Source organism: Protopterus annectens, chromosome 6.part1 (assembly GCF_019279795.1).
Source record: "Protopterus annectens isolate FY-2018-M chromosome 6.part1, PAN1.0, whole genome shotgun sequence".
Lineage (NCBI taxonomy): Eukaryota > Metazoa > Chordata > Ceratodontiformes > Protopteridae > Protopterus > Protopterus annectens.
This window is the reverse complement of record NC_056738.1, coordinates 22,200,464-22,218,374: the sequence shown is the minus strand read 5'-3', so window position 1 is coordinate 22,218,374 and position 17,911 is coordinate 22,200,464. Positions and strand designations below refer to the sequence as shown.

General features: G+C 39.1%; 1 protein-coding gene across 2 annotated transcripts in view; it reads left to right on the top strand.

Annotated features, from left to right (window-relative positions):
• LOC122805364 (mitogen-activated protein kinase kinase kinase kinase 2-like) overlaps nucleotides 1–17,911 on the top strand; it is a 1,562,336-nt gene that overhangs the window by 541,885 nt on the left and 1,002,540 nt on the right. For both annotated transcript variants that reach the window (XM_044075456.1, XM_044075455.1), the window contains exons 7-8: nucleotides 902–944; nucleotides 16,789–16,861. In XM_044075456.1, coding sequence (XP_043931391.1) covers nucleotides 902–944; nucleotides 16,789–16,861 — 116 coding nt within the window. The remainder of the gene's footprint in view (nucleotides 1–901; nucleotides 945–16,788; nucleotides 16,862–17,911) is intronic.

The following is a 17,911-nucleotide window of genomic DNA, read 5'->3' as shown; positions in this document are numbered from 1 at the left end:
ATGTGACCTTTATAAGCAGCATAGCACCATGGAAGTATGCTGTAGTGTGTTGCGTATTGCACTTCAAATAATAGGTTTTGTGTAGTTTGCAGTGCGTCACATACTCTTATATATGTCCGTTGTAATGACATTGTTGCTTACTTTGTGTGCAAAGTCCCAAAAGATGCCATCTGAAGACTTTTTTTTTTGCATGGGGGAAGGACTTAATCACAAAACCTACCCACTTATCTGATTTCATGGCCACTTTGTTGTTTTCAAGCCCCCTAAAGTCTCTGCTTCTAAAGGCTTATCTGACTTAAGATTCTGTTCACACCAAAATTTGCCCTATCTGCAAGGCTGGATAAAGGACATCCTCAGTGAGCAAGAACGTAGTGTGCAATTCACTAGGTAACTCCCTGCAGTGGTATATCTTATAGGAAGAACTCAGTAGCAGATGCTGTCATGAAGACATGGCCTATTTCTTCATTAAAGTCCTTCCCTGCTTTCCACACATTGGCACCCATGGCAAGATGAGCATGTTGGTAAGTCAGCCACAAATTAAGGTACCTATTCATACTTGGACATAACAGGTGAGTTGTGATCTGATAGATGCTGATATTGCATAGGTCCCTTCTGCTACAAACCACCCAGAAAAAAGAGCTGGCATCCTATTACTCAATTTTGCTATCGGTCAAGCTGTATTGATTTTATGGGTTTGTCATTGAACACACTGGCAACAGGAAACTTGATCAGATGCCCTACTTTGTAGCCTTTTTATTACATTTTACTATTAAGTGAAGGTTCTCTGGCTGAATGACTTCATTATGTTATCACCATCTTCCATCTTGAAGCAAACAGTATGAATCTAGGTATAATTAATCCACATACATTTTTTTCTTCTTTTTTACTTTTTGTTTTTCAGGGAGCAAATATTCTTATTACAGACAAAGGAGATGTGAAACTAGGTAAGTTAGAAACACTTTTTTTCTCCAGAAATCTGCAAGGTAATTGCAGAAATGTTAAAACCTTCTACTGTCTTGTTAACAGAAGAGGACTAGTTAACATATTTAGGACTTTTGGGACTGTAGTCAAATTTACTGGTAAATTTATTAGGGACTACATCTGTATATAACCCTTCCTTTGCCTTTGAAGACCACTGCGATGAATGCCAACATAGAAGTGCTAGCAGAAAACTGTATATTCTGCACCACTTTAGTTGATTTTATTAAGCTTGCAAGACACTGCATAATCATATACCATCTGGTGTTGTGTTGTACACCCAAGTAAGGTCTCTAGAAAGACAGTATCATATCTTAAGCTGATACCTAGAAATGTTGAGGATCTTGCAGTATATGGTTATATAAAGACAATAGTGGATTGATTGTTAGTGTTTCTGTTTTGTAGGTTCAGAGTTGAGTTTTGATCTCTGCATATTTTTTGTATGGCGATTGCTTATTTTTCCTGTGCCTGTGTATTTTTTTTTTTTTTTATGAAAGTGCCCTATTTCTTCCCACTTCCTAAAAATATGCTAGATATGGACTTCTCTCCCTACTGTGGATCAGTCCTCAATATGAGTGAGGGCTTTCTTCCCTGGAGATGAATAACCCAATTATGACTCATCCTGCTGTACAATTGTATATAATGTGGGACTTGGGGTGTTACAAGCTAACAGGGGACAGGAAGGGCCCTGATGCCAGGGGTAGGAACTAAAACAGGCCGTTCAAGTCTTGTTCAACCTTTGCCCCCATTAATAAAAACAAATCATTTAAAAGGCTTTTGTTTATATATTGCTGGAAATCAGTAATTTTGCTAAAATCGTAATCTTTCTTCCTATTCTAAGTAGATACTGTCACAACGATGGGACACGTAAGCCTTTATCACTGTACATTAGTTTGAATTTAATAAAACAGTCAGTAAAAGTATTATCCGAATCATTTTAGCCAAATCTGTAATCATTAAAAATTCTATTTTACCCACACTTTCAGTGACATGTAAGTCATCTGCTTGATGAATGTACATATACAGGAAGCAAATTTGTTTATAAGAAAAGTGGTTTAAGTCCCGGAGAAAAATTCTGTATCTGTCATTGTATGCAGTGTTAATAGGGGTACATTGTGCTTTATATAAAATTCAGATAATAGTTTTGTTTTAAAACTTCTTATTGATAAATCATCATTTAGTGATTGCCGAAACAGATTCTTGTGAAGTTTGCAGAGGTTATATAGGTTATTGGGATTATAGTTATTATATACATAATATTATATATTATGGGGTTAGAGGGTTATTGGGATGCTCAGTGGTATTTGCAGTGTTGTGGCCCGCATACTGTTTCTGACAGATGAGTATAATATATTGTCACAGTGGAACTTTGCAACAGGATAATGGGTAATTTTCTTATAAAACTGCGTGTGTGATAACAGTTTATCAGTTCTCTCAGAATACTCTTTAGTATCCAAACATACAGCTCTAGCCCATTTATCAGCTTTGTATATTTAAAAAAAGTCATAACTTGGTATCTTTTTTAAAGCAGTTCCTTCTGGTGACAAAATGTTGTTTTTAAAGTTTGAAATGCTCAAAGGAAAAAAACTATGAAACCATCTGTGGTACAGCTTTTCAAAAAGACCGGATTTTTAGTTAGAGACAAGGGTGATAGTAATATATGTATTTTTTTTTCTTTTTTGTAAGAACGAAATCCTTTTAATTGTACCTGCCTTGAAAGAGAGCAAAATGTGAATATGTGAAGGTCATGTCTTGCACATTTATTTGTAGGGATGACAGTATTTTCCTTATGGATTATGTTTTAGACAGATTGAAATTTCAGACAAGCTCTTCAATCATTTGGGTGACATTTAATCATGGAGTTGTTTACCGGAAAATTAAAATCATCCTACCTTTGCATTTTCTAAGTTGTATTTTCTCAGTAATGCAGAATGTTTTCACATCTACAGCTCCTTCCTGATGTGCTTTCTTCAGTATGTTTGTTTCAGGAATATTAAATTAGTATTAAACCCACAAGGGCAGCAGTAGTGTCAGAAGAAAACACTTTTATTTCATTGCAGACAAATAGTTATTCAGTGCTAGTTTCACCACTATACAACTGGTGTCTTCAGGGAAGAAATTTGATGTCATATCTCTAATCATATTAAGTACCTGTCTTTAACAAATCACAAATTAAACTCAATTAGATGATTATTTATTTGAAGTCACAACATCAAAAGGTAAATATAGCTAATACATATCTATCCAATTTAATTGGTATTTAAGCACCACACATTTTATATATGAACAGATGTGGATAAATTATCAAATCATGGTTACTGTGCTTTGTACTATCAACTTGTACTGAAAACTATTTAAAAGGTGTTGCATGAATGTAATACACATTTATTAGTACTTGTCACTAGATAATTTAACATGTAGTATATGGAGTGCACTGATTGCACTCAGAAAATGGCAAAAAGATACACTTATTGTGCAGTTCTCTGATGTCAGAGAAAACAAGTGCTATGCAGCTTTGAGAAATGTTGTGCTGTAGTATCTCACTGCAGCACACATGGCAGCAACTGCAGAACAATCAAAAATGTAAAAGCTTTAAAAGCTACAATACACGTCACACTGCCACAAGCCCTCTAAACCATTGACTACCTACCCACCCCCTGCTTACTTATTCTTGTATTATTACTCATTCATACCTACATTGAAATTTGACACTGCTCCCCCTCCATGCACTCTACACCCCACAGCATAACACTTCCTCCCCCGTCTTCTGTATCCAAGTAGACCCCCCCCCCCCGGCAAAGCTTAATCTCCACACAAAACTTCAAACTCCACCTCAAATTACAGCCAGCTAGTTTACACTATCTCCATTATATTTTATTCATCAGTCCTTAAGTCTACAGTCTCACAAGATCTCCCCCTACTGCCTAAATTTCTCTTCTCTGTCCTCATTCCACACCCAGTGTTATTCTCATCCTCCTCTAAAATACATTCTCTCTCGCTCATTAACTCTTCTTCTCCCTTTGTACTTACTCCTACTCCTCAACCAGCATTATTTCATCATGATATTACCTTTCCTTACTAACACCCATACTACTTCTCCGATAATACCTCTCCTAATATGGCACTCAATTAAAACCACTACACCCTTCTCCAACCTCTGTATTCAATACTACAGTCTCTTAACCACTGTACTAATTTAAAGTTGCTCCCACCATCTTTCCAACCACAAACCTCCCTTCCTAAAATCAAAATCCCCCCATACCACAACCACTCCTAAAATCAAGCCAAAATATCACTTCTATCACCAATCGCTCCCCACCTCAGTTCATCCATCCAACATCTTGCTCTTATCTGGAGGCATTCACCCTAAGCCAGGCCCAGAATCCCTCCCCTTCACTAACAACGCAACTACTAATCTAACCACGACTCATTCTAAACTCTCCAATAAACACGTATCACCATACTCTATGAATGTCCGAAGTATACTTAACAAAGTTAGCGAATTTCATGTGTGGATGGCCCACCACTCCCCAGATATAATAACAGTCACTAAAACATGGCTAAAACCTCACACCTTTGACAAAGAATTCCTCCCCCAGGGTTACAACATCCTATGTCTAGACAGATTAAAGAAAACAGGTGGCAGAGTTGCTATAATTCATACCAACCACCTCACTCTTACCCCAGTAGTAAAGCCCTCCCCATTTATTTTCTCCTGATGAACTTCTGATTGCCTTCTGCAAAATTAATGCCCATGATAAACTAACTGTAGCTGCAATATACATACCCCCTGGTGTCAACATCACTTTACTAGAACATATCCTCTACTAGCTCATGCAAAATATACCCAATTAAACCATTCTCCTTGGTGATTTCAACATAAATTGGCCATCATTGCCCTCTGACCGTACTAGCACATCTATTAACTTAAATGGGTTCTCCAAACTAGTCTTCACTCCTATCCATACTAATAAACCAAACAACTCCTGTTCTGTTATTGACCAGATACTAGTCTCTAATCCACACAAATATTACTACTCTGAATTGCTATCTGACTCACTAAGGGCCCACTCACCATTTAAAGTGCTTAAATTCTCCCCTCGCCACACCTAACCACAAAAATACATAAATGGCGCAACTTCCATCCTGATACCTTCAACAATCTCCTGTCTGCAATAAACTGGTCCTTTCTAACTTATCTACCTCTAGTTGAGGCTGCAGAAAAGTTCAACTCCATATTTCTAAACATTCTTAACTTGCCCCTCTACGAACTGTAAGAGTTAAGCCACTTTGTTCCCTCTGGCTAATGCAAACTACAAAATCTCTAATGCATAAAAGGGACATAGCATGGAAAACCTGGTCCAAAACAAAATCCCCTCCACATCTTCAAACTTAAAAAGAACTTTGCAACCTTACCAAAAACACACATCATCAAAGATGAAAAGAACTTTTACAACCAACCTCAAACTTCACGCATGACCAACCCAAAACATTTTGGACCTCCATTAACCAAATCCCTGCCCATGCAATACACCCCTAGAAACAACATCATCCATATTAAACACCTAATTCATAGACTCTCTCAGCAAACTGATGCAAACATCTAACTTGGACTTCAGCACTATCAACCCTTCAAACTTCCCTGCCTCCTTTAAATCCAAAAACATGTTCTCTCTTAAGCCAGTATCTCTAACTGTATTAAATATGTACTTCTCAAATTGAAACCCTGCTCCTCTTCAGCTGACAGCCTGCCTCCACTCTTTCTCAAGTCAATGACTAACTCACTAGCCTTTTCCATCTCTCTTCTTATCCCTATCTGGAAACAATTCTATTCTGTACCCATACACAAAGGAGATCATTCCACTGAACTTGCTAACTTCAGGCCAATAGCAGTCCTGTCTCCTCTCTCCAAAATATTAAAGAAATGTGTGCATAAACAAATTCTGGACTAGCTAATACAAGAAAAATACTAACCTCCACACAACATGGCTTTTGCCCCAACCATAGTACCTCAACAGCCCTCATATTCTTCTCCAAAACTATCTCACTTGCCAGAGACCAGACTGGTCTCCTGTCTATTCCTAGACATCTCTAAAACATTTGACATAGTCTTCCACCCCTTACTGATGGCTAAACCTGCTGAACTAAATCTTTCTAGCTCAACTATTTCCTGGTTTTCCAGTTACCTCACTGACAGAGAGCAATCTGTTAAATGGCTTTCCACACTATCCCCTGCTCTCCCCATCAAGATGGGAGCCCCTCAGGGATCAATACTAGGTCCACTACTTTTCAATATCTTTACCAGTCTCCTATATACATTGTGTCCACAATCATCACTCATAAAATATTCTGATGACTCCACAGTCATCACCATAGCTGATAATCAGAATTGAACACCCTAACACAAAAATATTTCAGATCTATTGAAAACTGGATCTCCAGCAAATCAGTTAATCTTAAATCCAAAAAAGACAGAACTCTTGTTTTTTCTTCCAAAATCCCTCAACCACCTTAAACACCATCATTCTGTATCTCAGTCCTTAACAGTACTTCCATCACAGTTGGAACATATAATACGTTTCTGGGGGTCATCATAGATAACCAACTCAAATTCAACCATCATGTGTTCAGTTGCATCAAGAAAACCCACCAAAAACTTGGACTGCTCTACAGAAAACAAATAATTCTTATATAACAAGGCTAGGATCTCTCTTTCTCATGCCCACCTTCTCCCTGTTTTTTTCTACAGCTCTCCTCACCAACCTTCAGACCTCTCACTTAACAAAACTAGAAACCACTTATAATAAAGTTGCCAGATTTCCTGCTAACCAAACCAATAAATCTCACCACTATCTTTCTCTCAACACCTTAAACTGGTTAGAATTTCCCCACCAACTACTTATCTCACAGTTGCAGGTCATACATTTCCATCCGGTGTAAGCCCTCTTTCTGTCCAGATATCACCTCACTTGTATCCCCCTACACCCCTCCCAGAACTCTCAAAAGCACTAACCAAAATCTGTTGCCAATATACAAGCCAAAAAAACACAAGAGGACAAAATTTGTACAGCTACTCACCCTCCCTTTCGTTGAACAAACTTCCCCTGGCTATTAGAAATATAAACCACCCTCAACAATTCAAAACTGCTTTCAAAAACTTTCTAACCAGCACCTGGGCCTGGCATTGTAAACACCCTCCATGAACTTCTAAGTCACATATTTTCACCAACCCTAAATACCCCATCTGACCCTACTACATAACCTCCCTTCAAACTCATCTGTCTCTCTGTACCTGCTCCCCCCCCCCAGTCTTAACTAGCAAAACCACAGCCCCTCTGGCATGCATGCTTTTATGCATTTTTACTCTCCCTGGACTACAAATCCCAATCCACTCATACTTGTGTTTATTGTATAGAAAACACTTTAAATACTACCATTTTCATTAAATGCTCTCATCATATTCCTTGCACAATGTGTATAAATGAATTTATATTACAACTGTTCTTTTGCTGTCACTGTTTTTAATTGCCTAATCAAACTAATTTTGTAGTAACTTATGCTGTCCAACAACTTGCAGTCCAAAAGATAGTACATTTTATTGTACTGTTTTATATTCTAGATTGTATGTTTTGTGTATCACTGAGGAGCTTTACTCCCCGTATCTCCTTTGAAAAAGGGCACTAGCTCAGTCAGACTAACCAGGTCAACAAATGTCAAATAAATAAATATGCCACTGTCTGTGTGCGTATCTACATGTATTACAGCTTTGAAAGCTGTAATACACTTCACACTACCACAAAAAGTATATGCCACTGTCTGTGTACAGTGAAAGCTGTAAAACACTTTGCACTCCTACAACCCCCCCCCCATAAAATTCATACTTCAAAGAAACTAAAGTTCACTGTACTATAAATTTATTATGTTTGGGTTTCTTCAGTTATAACCCACTAGTTTTATGTTTTTTGAAGTGAATGCTAAAGTTCAGCTTTCAAGCTTCACTTTTGAGGTGAATGTCTTCACATTAATTTCTCGAGCATATAGTATGTGGGTTATGATCAGAGACCTGGTCATAATCTTCTGTATCTTATGCATTTCCAGAGGTGGTTTGTACTAGATCTGAAACTGGAATTGTGTGTAGCACCCTGGCTCAAAATATAAACCACATTTTCTCTATTATTTAAAAAGGATTTAGAATCAGTTTGTTTAATTCAGATGGATAAGATAGTTTTAATTTATAAACTTAAAGGTTTTCAGTATTACTTTTAATAAATTATTTAAGTTGCCATCCTAATGTTGGAGATGACCTTTATATCTCAGATATTATGAATACACATCCTGCACCTTGCTGGCTTAATTGCTTAAGTAAAATACTGTTTTTGTCACCTGTTCTCTTCGAAATGTGTTCAAGGATCTGTAGTACACAAGGTCTTTGTAGTTCTACCTCATTGAAAGAGTCCAGTTTGACATTTAGCTAAGTAAATGACATTAAGATTTTTCAGTTAGTAGGCTGTTGAATCTCAAAACTTTCCTTAATAGTGTTAAAATTTTACATTTTGAAGTGCAGGTACTTTGTTACAGTATAATTGTGTAGTAGAGTAGTAGGCAGGTTTTGACCATTGCTGAATGTGATGCTAGAGGTAGAGCTCCTGATTTAAATTCTTGAGTCTGAAATCAAAATGACCCAACTCCTTCATTCCAATATAGTTTGTCCGTATTTTCACTCTAGGTTTCTGCATTTTAGCCTGTTTCATTTTTTCCATGCATATTGGTAATTGTTACAGAATGAACTGTGATTTAGTGATGTTAATAACTTGTTTTAGATAGCAGCTATCCTCTTGTTGGAGAGTTACTATCAGGTGGGTTAGTATACATCTATAGAAAAGGTAATGTCATTTTTAAACTTAGATCCCAGTATCAAGAAATACTGAGCTAGAGGAGCTAATTGTGAAAAAAATCAAACCTTTTACTGTATCATTAATATATTGAGTGAATAGATTAACATAGTCAGCATCTCCTTTCCAAAGAAGCAGGATCTCATTCATAGGTCATCTCCATAGGTCTAAGTAGGGGAAAAATAACTCAGAATTTTAAATGAACTTATCCTTCCAAGAGTCCACAATTACTCTGACACATGTTGGGGGACACTATAGCTCCCATAGTTATACCCCTCAAATATCATAAAATATAAAGATGTTAGTTGATAAAACCTGTTTAAGATGCTCTGTAAAAAGTCCATTAAGTACATTACCATATACTTCTTCCCTTAAAAAAGGCAACTTGTATTCTCATTTCATGAGAAAATGAGATGCTTAAAGACTGGATATGAAGGGAGGCTGTAAGCAGCCCTGTTTCTGTCTGCTTCATTTGAAACATTTACTCTTGTCCTGTATACCCTTGATATTTGCTTTATTTTTACCTGTAAAAAGTCTAAAGTAGTACTTAGCAATGTTCAACTCTGCTCATACACAGACATGTAATGCGCCAGTGACATAGTGGTAGAGTAAATGGATTCTTCACACATAGCTGTAAGATTCTTTGAAAATAGAAAAACATCTCATTTTGTGTTAGATGTCTAAATGTAAAACTTACATTCCTAAATTTGTTTCCCTAGAATTTGTAATCAATATTATAAATCTTTGACAAAAGTATCTTCCCCCATCAGCTTATTATCACTGTGGTTTTAACACTGTCAAGTGTTTATGAAGTTTTTCTTTCTTTGAGAGAGAGCATCTCTCAGTTTGTGATTTATTTCTGTTTCTTGCTGAACACCACTTTCAAAAACTTGCACAGAAGGATCTGGAAGGACATAATCAGATTAGCTACTGTGCTCAGTTTCCCTGCTACCAAAATATATCATTCTTTGCATCTTCTGCATAAATCTTTAAGGTCTAAATGGACAATCAGTGAGTAAAACAGATCAGCCTTTCCCAGTCGCATCCACTTGGATGTTGGTGAAAACCATTAATGATAAAAGAATTACATGATTTAAACTGTTTACTTCTGATATATCTTTGACATGCCAATTTCCCTCTTACTCTTCTTTTTATATGTTTCCTGCATTTACACATGCTGTTGTTTCTTTTTTTCCAGACATTTCTGCTCTTTGCCCGCCGACCTTAAATATTCCTCTTGTTCAGACATACTTGTTTGAGACAGGCTGCTTTGCACTCTCACTAGCATCCCAGCAATGAAAGCTATTTTCTTAATTTTGCAGTTTAACCCTGCTTGCAACACCATAAGGACTACCTGCTCTCCTTAGTCCATACATACATGCTCCCCCATGTGCACCTCAGACCGACAGGGGCTACCATCACTGGCTTGGACAACCATATCCACATCGTTTTGATACCAGCTCCCACACATCATGACAGGCATCTGTTCTTCAGCCAGTACTTGTCATCCTAGCAGTGATGGGAGCCAAGTGGGAATCGACATCCCTCCCTGCCAGGATGGCTTACTCATTCTTCCTACGTGCAGTGTCAAGCACCTGTGCCAGTAGTCAGGCTCTGATCACCTGGGCTATAGTCAGGACTGTAACCCACTATGCCACAGCTGCAGACATTCTGCTGTTCCTTTTTTATAATAAACGGCACTCTTTTACCAGAGCTTTTACTTTCTGTGGTAGTAGTGCTGTGCTGCCAGAGGTTAGATTAGTAATACAGGCCAAGTTGTTGTCAAAAGTTTGTGAATTTCTTTAGAAAAATTATATTTTAGTAGCAAAGAAACAGTGACTACATCCCAGAAAGGTTTATGAATTGCACTCAGCTATAATCTTCTAGGTGGTTAAATTACAGAACTAATAGTCAACAAGATACCTACTCAGCTAAAGATTTCATATAAAGTAATCGCCTTACTGACATTAGAAACCATTTTCCATACTTTATCCTCAAAACTGTGCTGTACTCAAACCATGTAAAATAAAATCCTCTGATTTATTCATTTGCTCAACAATAGTGAAAACAATTGTACTGAATTCCCCAGATGTCAGTGCCAGTGTCATTAAGAGCCATATTACTGTTAAATGCCCTTACTAATTACTAACAACTACTACCGTACCCTGTTAGAAGTAAATTATTTAAAAGGAAACAGATTTATTCTCTTAGAAGATCTGAAGCTGTATCTGTAGGGAGACCCCCCCCCATTATACATATTGGCTGCTACTGAAAAAGCCCCCCCCCCCAAGATAAACCCATGCCTGTTACTTCCAAAAACATGAGGTAAGTCAATGATGTAATTAAATTCATGAAAAACTGTAGTCTGACTTAGAAAGGGAATATAACTGCAATTGCTTCAGGGATACTAGGTAGTGAAACATCACAGTAGCCTATCTTAAGCATACATTTATACATACAATAACTACATTACGTCCTTCCTTAGATTACTGTTGCATTATTCCAAAACTGTCAGGTTATCCTTGATGTCTGGCTAGTGTACCAAAGCCAAAACTTTCCTTAGAGCTATACTTCTGACATATGACCTAAGCCCTTGGGTGTAAGGTTATAAGGGGAATGTATGGGTATAAATCCTCAGACTTGTCTCAAAGCCATTAAGCCTGTAGAGACATGATGAACAAAACAAACTGATCAGCTAAGAGGAGAGGAGCAAAAGGACAGTAGTCCCCCCTCGATCAATGAGGAACAGCAAGGAAGAAACACATAGTTGAGGTGTTGCATCAGCTATCTCCATATTTTAGTGATTCAGTGCCATTTTCCAACTTTCTTTGTTGGTCATGCCTGACTGTTGCTGGTCTTTTCTCAGTCAATCCAAACTCTTTTTCTCCTCAACCACCCCTCTTAGATAGTTGAAGCTTTTAACTTGTTCCACAATTTTCTCTTCTCTCCAGGTTTCAGCTTCTTCTGATTTCCTCCATTTGCTGCTGTACAGCTATCATCTGTACTCAGTTTCATTCTATGTGCCTTTATTTCTGTATTCCATTCCCTTTCATTTCCTGAAGTTCTTGTACAGAGTATGCCTTAGTGTCTCATTGTCTGCATGCAGCACCTTTGTTGATCTGCCCCCTCCTACCTGTTTGCTGATGTAGCCCATCACCAGTACAAAGAGCAGTAGGCTGAGAACTGAACCCTGATGCTGCACATCCACTCCCACTGGAGCTCCGCTGAGTCCTAGTATTGTTCTTACTTGTGTCATTAAGTACTTGTGCATAGCCTGCAATGATTCCACCAGTGTTTCCAGGACTTTGAGCCATTGCAGGATTGCCCTAATCAGCATTTTGGGACTTTGTCATATACTTTCTTGAAGTATAGGAATGCCCAGTTGGACTTGTTCCTCATTTCTAGCTTCTTCTCAACTATATGTCTCACTGTATACATCAGGTCAGTTGGGCTGCATCTTGATCTGAATTTGAACTGCTCATTTCCCATCTTACTTTCTACTGCTCTGTGTATTCATTCATCAGTCACCCTGTCCAGCACTTTCATTCAGTGTGACAAGAGTTTGATACTGCTGTACTGCCCACAGATGCGAATGTCTCCTTTTGTCATTGTATAACAACACTAGAATGGTTATTCTGCAGTCATCTGGGATACACCTTTCTCTCCAAACTGCTGTGAGTACTCTCTGGAGCCATTTCTCCCCTAACTCACCCAACCTGTTGATCATATCTGCCATGATGTCCTATGAGCCTGCTGCTTTCCATGAAATAATTTTCCTCAGCACTGTTCATACTTTATCTAGGGTGGGTTGTTCTTCTTTCATTGTAGGCTGTTTTTGGAGTAGTACAGTTTTTGTGGTGGTTTCCTCATTCAGAGGCAGCTGAAAGTACTTCTTCACAAATGGAAATTGAATGGGGGTCTTCCAGGGTCTGATCCAGCTGTGACAAACATCTCATAGAGATGTATTCACCTCCATTCACAGCAAACAACTTGCAGAATTCTGCTCCAGGACTCCTTACAAATAGACCTGAAAAATAGATGCATTGTCATTTCCTTGGATAGAAATGTTCTTTTACACCTTTCCACTGATATCTAAGGTCATTCTGGTGATTCCAAGGCAACAGTAGTTCTCCCTTCTTTTGGAAATGGGAAAGGGCAGTTGCCACAAACTTCCTTATAGACTAGACCTACTCACACAAGACAGGGGTTGTTTGATAATATCTAAACTTGAAAATAACTGTCTGGATGATAATGTTTTAGTGCCTTTTAGGCGCCAATTTTCTGAGGATGTGTAGCAGGTAATAAAGGTGGCAAAGAAACCTGCTACTAGGAAATCACATACTGGCAAATGGAAAAGATTTTCTAGCTGGCGCGATACTATGAACCAAGGCCCTTTTAAGGCTAGTTTTTCTCTGGTTCTGCAGTATTTATGTGAGGTATTATCCTCTGCTCGTTGATCCCCCTTTTTCAATGCATTCCTGTGTCAAGATGTTTTTAAAAGGGGTTCTGCATATCCATCCACCTACAAAACAGGTGGCACCCCCTTGAGACCTTAATTTTGTTTTGGAATAATTAACTCTTGCTCCATTTTAACCAGATCACTAGGCTGATTTGTTAAAACAGTTTTGCTGATTCCTCTGACTTCTGCAAAAAGAGTGTCTGAGTTGCAAGCTAATTATCTTATTTTTCAAAAATATTGGATCTTTTTTAGAAACAATCCTTCATTTGTACCTAAAGTGTCCAAGTTTAAATTAAGACAAGCTCTGTCTCTTTTATCCACAATGTAGAAATGAGGGACAAAGGATTCTTCATGCTGTGGACAACCCTGGTACTATCTTGAACAAGACAAAAACCTTCAGAAATTCTGATCAGTTATTCACTTCTTATGACATTAAGAAAAAAGGACAACCTGTGTCAAAGCAGATAATTACTAAATGGTTATCTCATGTTATATATCCTTTTGTTATTCCCGCCATAAATGTCAATTCTCGACAGGACCAAGGCATATTCTATTAGGATTTTGGCTTTATCGGTGAGTTTTTGGAAAGGGTAGACTCCAGAAGTATTCTAGAAACAGCAATTTGGTCCTTTGTACTTACTTTTACAAAGCACTGCAAACGGGATTACTTTCCAGATCTAGAGCAGGCTTTGCTAGGACTGTTCTCTATGGGCTCCTGGACCCTAATCCTTCCACCTTCCAAAGCTTATATAAACCATGATTTTCTACCAATATAGCTAAGGCTACTAGTGCAGTGATCAAATGACGAACAGATGTGGAAGTAAACTTACCATAACAATAGATATTTAAATGATTGCTGTTGCAGTAGCTGCTCCTTCCATCCCCCCTTATTTTTTGTATGATTTTTGTTTAACAGGATGAGGACATTGATTGTTATTTACTTAGCACTGACTTTTTTTCAGAGTTATAGCCTTTCTTTTTTCTGCTGGGATGAAAGCTGTAAATGCCCAGACCACTGATTTGTCTTCAGGTCTGCTCAAGCTGGCAACAATTAGGACATGAAGATTACTGATCCTACAGACATTGCCAACATACTGGCTGAAAGGTTCAGTGCAAACTTCTCCCCCCTCCCCCCCTAAAGGAGAGATATCTATACCAAATGATTGTAGCCCCCCAAACATCTCTAATGCCCAGGTGAGAACTGCTCTCTCCAAGGCAAAGAACACAGCATCCATGGGACCTGATGGTGTCCCCGGCTGTGTGCTCCATGAACTCAACGAGGAATTAAACCCACAGTTAGGACAGCTGTTTAATCTTAGTCTCACCTCCGGATACGTACCCAGGGAGTGGCGCACAGCAACTGTGGTCCCACTCCACAAAGGCGGTGCCTCCACCGACCCTGGAAATTACTGTCCCATTAGCTTGACAAGCCTTATCTGCAAAGCCATGGAGAGGATCGTAATGGATCTCATAAATAAAGACATAGGGAACTTGCAGACTTTGGATCCAGCCCAGTTTGGCTTTGTCAAAGGCAGATCATGCCTTCTAAACTTGGTTGACCTTTTTGAAACAGTCACCAAGGCCATTGACGAGGGAAAGGCAGTCCATACAGCCTACCTAGACCTGGCGAAGGCTTTTGATACAATACCTCACTCGGGTATCATTGAAAAACTCATCAACTTAAATGTAAACCCATACATTACAAGATGGGTTGCAAACTGGCTGAGTGACAGAACCCACAGGGTCAGAGTTGCTGGCGCCATGTCAGACTCAAAGCCTGTCACAAGTGGTGTCCCACAGGGCTCAGTCCTGGGCCCACTCTTGTTTGGCATCTACTTTTCTGAAGTACAAGCAAACACAGGAGGGTTATGGCTGACAAAGTTTGCAGATGACTGCAAACTGGGCCGTAGTTGAATACACATCCGTCACAGATATCCTTCAGAAGGGTCTCACAGAAGCGGATAACTGGTGCCAGAGCCATGGCCTAAAGTTAAATGCCAAGAAATGCATAGTCATACCCTTCGGGAAAAATAAGGTTACCCCTAGCTACCATATAGGTGGCAATCCCTGAACACAGAAGAAGTTATTAGGGACCTGGGAACCCAGGTTGACAGTAGCCTTTCATTCGACACTCATATTGCTAAAGTAGTTAGGAAGACCTTCTACATTGCCCACCTTATCATGAAGGGATTCACATCTAGATCAAGGGAAGTCATAGTCTCCCTATACTCATCACTCATCAGACCAATGATCGAGTACAATGCCCCACTCGGAATGTATCTGACCCGACACTTGCAGCAGCTGGAGAGGCCACAAAAGTTCCTCACCAAAAGGATAAAGGGTCTCAAAATCTGTCTTATGCTGCCCGACTGAAAGAACTCCAGTTATATTCAGTTGCTTACCGCTTGCTCAGAGGTGACCTATGCCTGACATACAAGGCCATGTCAAACCCAGATTTGATGAACATGCTTCATCTCAAAAATCTAGATCCCTCAGAGCCACAAGGGCGGGAGACTTAAACCTTGACACGGTTATTAATAGGACGTGCTGGAGGGATAGATTCATCACCCAAAGACTCCCTATGCTGTGGAACAAAATCCCGGTTTATGTGAGGCAGAGCACCTTGCTGGCCTTGTTCAAGAGGAATCTTGACCAATGGATGGGAGATCGCAGATACACCCCAGGGGTTACCTCAGTGTCACTGCTTGACAGAGGCACAGCAAAATAATGGGCATAGTTTCTCCAAACTAAAGGGGTGGCGTAAGCCACAAAACTATGGGCTAGGCTTATAAATGCCCTCGGGCTATCTGAACCTATGAACCTATGTGGAATGTTCCCTTAAGCTTTGGAAACTGGCCACCTGTTGTATCCTAGTTAAGGCTACCGCAGCAGCAGTGATCATTTGAACATCTGTTGTTATTTTAAGTTTAGTTATGCAACTGCACTTTCTGTTTGGATGGTGACTCACAAACAAGTCAAATCCAAAAAAAAAAAAATTGAAATTGCAGAACTGCTGCTGCAGTGACTCTAGGAGGATTTGGGGTTTGTTGTACACTAATGCGCTGTAAGGTAGAAGTCCCCTTTTACTGCTGAAAGACATATGATCTGAATTCCACAACACTGTATAAGGAAAGCTTCTCCTTTGATGACAATATTTGTGATGAATGGCTGGGATAAAGATTTGCATCTTGTGTACATAATGCTTATGTGGTGGGGGGTGAGGTGGAAGAAGTAAGGCAATACTTTCTAGCACACATTTAGCTTCTGTGAATGAAGTAATGATGTCAGCCTTAATGTAATGTTTAATATGTATTCTTCAATAAAAATATGTTCTTTAGAGTGTGGACTGCTTAGTTAACATTTGTAGCTTATTGTTCAGTAAAAATGTAACTTACGCATTCTAATAAAACAGTCTAATGTTCAGTAGAAGTCTAAATTTTCTATTTTATTACCTTGCAGCTGACTTCGGTGTTTCAGCAGAGATTAATGCTTCGGTGGCAAAAAGGAAATCTTTCATAGGTACTCCATACTGGTGAGTAGTTTGATGTGGTTCATCCATCTCCTGCTTATGTCTTCACTTGAGTTCTATTTCCTGACTTCCATTTTCAGTGCATCATGGAAGGTATGTAAATTAATACGATGTTTTCAGCACAATAGCGGTGGTGCAGCGGTTAGCATTGCCGCCTCACAGCAAGAGGTTCTCTGGTTCGATTCTTGGCTGGGGTGCCTTCTGTGCGGAGTCTGCATGTCCTCCCTTAGTCACGTGGGTTTCCTCCGGGTACTCCGGTTTCCTCCTACATCCAAAAGACATGCTGTAGGTGGATTAGACACTACAAAGTGGCCCTAGGTGTGAGTGTGTGCCTTCTGTGGAAGGTTGGGCACCAGGCTGGTACCTTGGCACCGTAAAACTCCACTGCAAATCATGAGTGGACGGGTGATCCGCTGTAGCAACCCCTAACCAGGAAAAGCCAAATGAAGAAGAAGCTTAAACATGCACACATATGCAATATTTTATTACAGTCAAACTAAACCCAAGAGTCTCTAGACAGGAACACTTCTGTACAGGTTGTGCTCATTAGTGTATTTTAAAACTTACACTCTGGTACATGTTGTTTATAAAACCAGGTGTGCTTCTATCAGGGTTGAAAATGTCAAGTAACTGTAGAAAAAAGAAAAGCAAAAATCCCAGAGCAGTTTCATACATACTCAAGTAGGAGGATGCTGGTAGGAAACAGAAATGTATGATTATTCACAAAACCTCCCTTTTTCAGGTCTTCTTGGGAGAAGCGTGAATTAACTCTTGAAATGTATTTTAGCTTAACAAGGTTCAGAGCTGCACAATGACAGAAAGACGACACATGTTTCACAGTGATCACTGATAGAAAGCATGTCTTAAGTGAACTCTGTCTTGTACTGTGAGGCATTTGGCTTATAAAAGCATATGTAAGCCCCGACATGCTGGTACCAAATAAATATGAAAATAAGAAAGCAAAATTACACAAACAGATCCTTAGAAGGCCATGTCCATAGGATCCTGGTAAAACACAGATGTAAATATACAGGCCTGTGTGAGCTATCCTTT